At 42.4% G+C, this 6878-nt stretch overlaps 1 protein-coding gene across 1 annotated transcript; it reads left to right on the top strand.

Annotated features, from left to right (window-relative positions):
- The first annotated feature begins 760 nt into the window (after positions 1-760).
- LOC149213590 (uncharacterized) lies at positions 761-6049 on the top strand. Its single transcript, XM_089389082.1, has 4 exons — positions 761-1643; positions 1768-2851; positions 2972-3250; positions 3392-6049. Exons 1-4 carry the CDS (start codon positions 1099-1101, stop codon positions 6047-6049), a joined length of 4566 nt encoding a protein of 1521 aa, XP_089245208.1. The 5' UTR covers positions 761-1098.
- The last annotated feature ends 829 nt before the right edge of the window (positions 6050-6878 follow it).

The following is a 6878-nucleotide window of genomic DNA, read 5'->3' as shown; positions in this document are numbered from 1 at the left end:
GAAATCCAACTCCCTTGTCAAAGTTGTGCCTGTGATGCCTATCCAGCGCTAATCTGTCCGTGTAATCAGTTAATGTGTGTACGAGCAGTGAGGTAAGAATTTCAAATTTAAAGTATATTTTAAGTTTGATGATTTCTTAATTTTAATATTTATTTCAAATATTTTATTATTAAATTGGTTGATTTCTCAATTTTAATATTTATTTCAAACATTTTATCACAAAATGTTGATGGCCAAAATAAATTCACTATATTTGACGAACAAATTCCTCATATCAAACAAATTGCTAATTTAACAGACTTTTAACCATTATTATAATATTATCTTATGTCCCTCTCAGCCAACTGTTTCCATAAAATAAACATAAACATAATGGGAAAAAAGAATGAAATTTGACAGACCTCACGAGGTGATTTGTTTGTCAAATATAATTAAAAATTTTGTAAAATTATCAAAAATCACTTTTTGAAACCGTGAAAACCAGTCGTTCAGGTGTGAAAAAGCTATCTCCAAAGGACTCAACGCGTGATCAGTGGTCTCCATTGTCTACTGCTACTCTCACATGTGGTGTGTCGGTGGCGAGATGCTTCCCCTCTTTCATCCACGAAATTCATTGGTCCCTTCATTACGTCTGACGTGTTATGTTGTCGGTGATCAGTGGTCTTCACGTGGTGGGGTCAGTGGCGAGATGCTTCCCTGCTTCACCCACTAAGTTCCCAAGTCGCTTCCTTTGATGAGTAGTATTTCGTGACACATTATAACTCCTCTGTCTACCTTTGAATTAGGGTTTCGAAATAGGAGAAGGAGCTCTGGTTTGAAACAAAACGAAATCGTTGCAGTTTTGCTCTGAACAGATTGGGAGAGAGATACACAGACATACCAAAGTCGCGCTGGAACTTGGAAGCAGCTGGTAGCCACTCTGCACTTGTGAGATCAAGACCAACCAGACGAGGAATCTGAAAATATTAAGATTACCAAACCCTGGTTGTAACTTGGAAGCGGCTGGTAGGCTCTTCACACTTGTGAGATCAACTGGATCCAGGTTTTAATCCCAATCTCTCTCATACATTTCATCTTTGTTTTTTCATTGTGTATTCCATGGCAAATCCGTTGGCATCGTCGTCCAACTCGTATGGCAACAAGGCTCCCTACCAGGTGTTTATCAACCACCGCGGGCCGGACACCAAGTCATCCATCGCCGCCCATCTCTACAATCGCCTTCATGATTTAGGATTTCAAGCGTTTCTGGACAAGGAAGAAATGGAGAAGGGGGACTTCTTCACTTCTCAAATAGCTGCGGCTATAAGAGATGCCTCAGTCCATATCGCAATCTTCTCTCCTCGATATGCAGAGTCTGAGTGGTGTCTCAATGAGCTACTACTTATGTTGGAGTCCATGCAGTCGGGCCGGTCAACCATTATTCCAATCTTCTGCGGTGTTAACCCTGCTGACCTTCGATGGACACTTGGCAAAGACGGAGTGTACGCTAAAGCCCTGACCGACCTCGAACAAAAGAAAACAACCGACTCCCAAACGCATCAAGAGAAGCCGCGTTACGACCCCGACATCATTGAAAAATGGAGAAAGGCTCTTTTTAATGTTTCAAATATAGACGGTTTCGACCTGAAAGGAGCTTATAATGGGTGAGAACTCCATCTCTTCCGGTTCCTCTTTTTATATTGTTTACTTTGATATGTATATGACAAATTATTTATGTACGCTTTGCTTACGGCTAATTAGTAATTTTGTTTGTGAATATTAATTCAGTGTGGAGTGGCAACTGGTGAATGAGGTCGTGCAATTGGTATTGGCAAAGGTTAAAAAGCCACCACTGGACGTGTCCAGATATCCAACAGGATTGGATCAAAAAGTAAGAGATTTTGAAGAGTTATTGAACCAGCAGCAAATTGGGGTAACTAGAGTTATAGGAATTGTGGGGCTTGGAGGGATTGGCAAAACCACATTAGCGAAAGAAATCTTTAACTGTGAAAGATCAAATTACACGCAATCTTGTTTTTTGTTTGATATCAGAGAAAAGTCTTTAACTACCTTACAGAGTGACCTGATAAAGGACTTGACTCAATTGAATGTACAAATACGGAGCACTGATGAAGGTAAAGGAAATCTCAAACAAAATCTGTCATCCAAACAAGCTCTCATTATTTTAGATAATGTGGATCATTCTTCGCAGCTGGATGCATTACTCTTACCAGCTAAGGATGTCCTCCATCCCAGTAGCTTAATTTTAGTAACGTCTCGCGATAAGCAACTTCTTATAAACAATGATATCAATGAGTCAGCCATTTATAAGTTGGAGTGTCTCAATCAGAAACACTCACAAGAACTCTTCTGCTTGCATGCCTTTGACCAGCCTCGTCCGGTGGCAGAATTTGAGGTACTGGTTAGTAAGTTTGTCGATGCGTGCGGTGGATTACCGTTATCTCTCACAGTGATTGGCGCGCATCTTCGTGGAAGCAGCGATCTAACTCTCTGGAGAGTCCAATTGATCGAAATCTCAAATATGCTTCCCGACGATATACAAAGCAGACTGAAAATCAGCTACGACAGCCTGAATGAAAAGGATAAGCAGATATTCCTAGATATTGCATGTTTCTTCCTAGGAGAAGACAGGGATACTGCCATTCAAATATGGAAGGGACTGGACTTGGATGGATGGCTGGGCCTTTGGAATCTACAGAACAAGTGTCTCATTGAGGTCGACAGCAAAAATAATATAATAATGCACGACCATCTTCGAGACCTGGGCAGAGATATCGGAGAGAAGAATTCCCCGTTTCGTTTTTGCCGCCTAACGCAGAACATTCTTGACAATCTGCCGGAGAAATTAATCGTACGTATTTTGAAACATTAAGATTGGTTTTGAAATTAGTGTTGTGGTCTCAATATCGTAATTCTTAGGTTTTGCAAGGATGTCAATATTGTTTCTAACAGTTTCCAGTCAACAATTTAGGTGCGTGGAATTAACATGGTTGAAACGCCGGTGGAAAACCGTGCGGAGCTGGGCGATCTTTTCCGTGGTATGCGCGGGTTGAAGCTGCTTAGAGTTGAAGGGGATTGTTTGGAAGAAAGCATATTCAAGACTGCACGGTCACAACATCTCATATGGCTCAGATGGGATAGATGTCCCTATTCTTCTCTCCCTCCCTGGATTCCAATGGAGCGTTTGAGGGTTCTGCAAGTGCGCAGGTCGTCAACATTGAAAACACTGTGGGAAGATCATAATATTCAGGTATATATAGTAATTATTTAATCGAGCTTGTTCTTCCCTGATGAAATGGCTTTTGGATATATTCCATCTTGGTAGACCACCACGTTTACAATTGACATCCACGGCCCCAACTCACTTTTGGAAAATTTGTGAACATTGCAGGTACCTTTATACTTGAGGGAGTTGAGTATTATTGACTCTGACCTTTTAGAACTTCCAAAGTCCGTAGGTAAGTTGAAACAGCTCGAAAAAATTGTCCTTAAATCTCAATTTTCTACTCTTCATCTGGAAACTTTGCCAGATGAATTCTGTCAATTGCAGTCTTTGGAGCACCTGAGCTTAATCAACTGCGGTTCAATGAAGTCGCTGCCGGATTGTTTTGGCAATTTAACGAAACTCCAACATATTGACCTGTCCGGTAGTCGCCAGTTGAATATGCTTCCAAATTCCTTTGGGAAGTTATCTAACCTCCAACAGGTTGATTTTTACTTCTGTAATTCATTAAAAGATCTTCCAGATTCCCTTGGGAATTTAAAGAACCTCCGGCGTATTAAGCTCTATTTTTGTAAAAAACTAGAGAAGCTTCCAGATTCCGTTGGTGAGTTAAAGAACCTCGAACATATTGATTTGTTAGGTTGCTGTAACTTAAAGAAGCTTCCAGATTCCTTTGGGAGGTTAAAGAACCTCCGACATATTGACTTGTCTGGTGCCGATGAATTAGAGAGGCTCCCAGATTCCTTTGGGGAGTTACAGAACCTGCAACGTTTGGTTTCCGGCTATTGTCGAAAGTTGCAGATATTTCCTGAAACTCTTGGAAAGATAAGTTCCCTTGAATGCTTAGACCTCCGACATTGTCCGAAAATTGAAGTATGGCCTCCCCAAGTCTCACATAACCGGTCATTGCTAAAATTATTTTTATCTGGTACAAATTTAAAAGAATTGCCAAGTGCTATCGGAGAGCTAAGTGATTTGCAAGTTCTGCATTTAGGAAGCCAATTGAAACGTCTGCCCGATAACATCGGTGACTTAAGGAGCTTACAGGAATTGGAGCTTTCTGGTTGCATTCAATTGAAACATTTGCCGGATTCCATTAGATTGTTGACCCAGCTGAGAGAGTTGAAAATCAAGAATTCGGGTTTAGAGTACTTACCACCATGCCTCGTGGAGCTGAACAGTCTTCAGCGGTTGGAAATAGAGGAGTGTCCATTGAGTGAACTGCCACTCAGAAAAGTTGAAGGGGGAATAGTGTTGAATAAACTGGACGCTTCCATTGTCAACTGTATGTTTGGGCTAAAATACTTAAGACTGTGCCGGACAAACATTTCAGGGTTATCATTTTGTGAAGGCCTTTGCCCAAACCTTCAACATCTCAGCATTCTTACATGTGGTTTTTTGGTGGAGGTTGTAGAATTGCCAGCAACACTTATAGAGCTAGAGTTGAGCGAGTGTTGTACATTGAGGAAAATAGGACTTTGTGGTCTTGAAAGGCTCGAGAAATTCCAACTCGTAGCATGCCACACAGTTGAGGAGCTGCCACGTCTTGAAACGTTGGTACGTCTGAAGGAGCTGAAGGTCAACTGCCACTATCTTAAAAGAATAGACGGGTTGGCGCAGTTGACAGAACTTCAAGTGCTAAACACGGAAAAATGCTGTTCGTTAAAAGAACTTCCAGGTCTGGAACAATTGACTTTGTTGAGGAAGCTTGAAGCCAGTGGGTGTCGGAAAGTGCGGAGCATAGTGGGGTTGGCGCAGCTGCCAAAACTGGATGTGCTGTTGAGGAAGCTTGAAGCCAGTGGGTGTCGGAAAGTGCGGAGCATAGTGGGGTTGGCGCAGCTGCCAAAACTGGATGTGCTAGACATGGAAGATTGCTCTGAGCTGGAAGAAATTCCGGGTCTCGAACATTTGACATCATTGAGGAGGCTTAATGCCAGTGGCTGTGGGAAATTGCAGAGCATAGAGGGCTTGGTGCAGCTGACAGGACTTCAAGAACTAAACGTGGCAAACTGCGGTGAGTTAAAGGAAATCACAGGTGGTCTCCAGCATCTGACAAAGTTGAGGAGGCTTAATGCCAGCGGATCTGGAAAACTGCAGAGCATAGAGGGGTTAGCGCAGCTGACAGAACTTCAAGAATTAAACGTGGCAAACTGCTGTGAGTTACAGGAAATCCCAGGTGGTCTTGAACATCTGAAGTCGTTGTGGAAGTTTGATGCGAGTGGCTGTGGGAAACTGCAGAGCATAGAGGGGTTAGCGCAGCTGACAGGACTTCAAGAATTAAACGTGGCAAACTGCTGTGAGTTACAGGAAATCCCAGGTGGTCTCGAACATCTGAAGTCGTTGTGGAAGTTTGATGCAAGTGGCTGTGGGAAATTGCAGAGCATAGAGGGGTTGGCGCAGCTGACAGGACTTGGAGACCTAAACGTGGCAAACTGCAGTGAGTTAAAAGAAATCCCAGATGGCCTCAAACATCTGAAGTGGTTGAGGAATCTTAATGTGAGTGGCTGTGGGAAGCTGCAGAGCATAGAGGGGTTGGAGCAGCTGACAAGACTTAAAGTGCTAAACGTGGCGAACTGCTGCGAGTTAAAAGAAATTCCAGGTGGTCTCAAACATCTGAAGTCGTTGTGGAAGCTTGATGCGAGTGGCTGTGGGAAGCTGCAGAGCATAGAGGGGTTGGAGCAGCTGACAGGACTTGAAGTGCTAAACGTGGCGAACTGCTGCGAGTTAAAAGAACTTCCAGGTCTGGAACATTTGAGATCATTGTGGAATGGGTGTTTTTTGAAAAATGGGGGAGTGGGTTCCATGGGTTGTCGATGTCCCACCTAGCCAAAGGACCAAGGGACGTGGAAGAACACCCCTGTGGCAAATATGAATGTTTCAATCCAGTTACATGTCAATCATCATTCGAAACAATAATACTCTAAGCACCAAACACTTAGATCTTAATTGTATTCCTTGTAAAAATCTATCAATTGGGACTCCTCCTCTGTGAAGTCCTAGCCAATGGTGATTTTGGCTATGCTTCTCGCATTTTCGCCCAAATCGAGCTCAACTTCACAATAGATGGTGGCTAGCACAACTTGTCTATCTCGCCATTGGTGACCTATGATAGCTTCAATTGTTGTTCTCTATTGTTATGCTCCTCGACACTCCGTCTTAGCAAAAATTGACATCACTTGTTGGGCAACTACCATTTTAAGGGAGTTGCTCCTACTTTTGCTCTATGGCACTACAATGCATATGGTAATTTCCATACTTCCCGTAGCCTTTAGTTTATTTTGCACTTATCTTCCTCTTGTAGGTCAAACAACCATCCAAAAGCCTTTGCACTTAGGCTCCTAGGAAATTAGAGTTCATATACTCATTCCTACTAATTGAAGTCTTTGGATGCAGCATCATTGGACTTCTCCTGACTTCGCAATATTTTTTGGATCCACACTTCGTCTTTGTTAAGAAACCAGCTCACAAAAAAATAGAAAAGATAGATCAACGCCTTAGAAATAAGCCTCTTCGAGGGGGAAACCTCCTTTACATTACACAAATGAACCATTCTTAGATGATACCACTCACAAGACCACCTTTCTATATAAAGGAGTCTAAGGGGTCATAATATAATTAGAGCTGACATAACAATAATAATGTAAGGGCACAATAA

This window comes from Pinus tabuliformis, chromosome 1_1 (genome assembly GCF_031772625.1).
Source record: "Pinus tabuliformis cultivar Carrire ecotype Pingquan chromosome 1_1, CPIR1, whole genome shotgun sequence".
NCBI classification, from domain to species: Eukaryota; Viridiplantae; Streptophyta; class Pinopsida; order Pinales; family Pinaceae; genus Pinus; species Pinus tabuliformis.
This window is presented reverse-complemented; position numbering and strand designations above follow the sequence as displayed.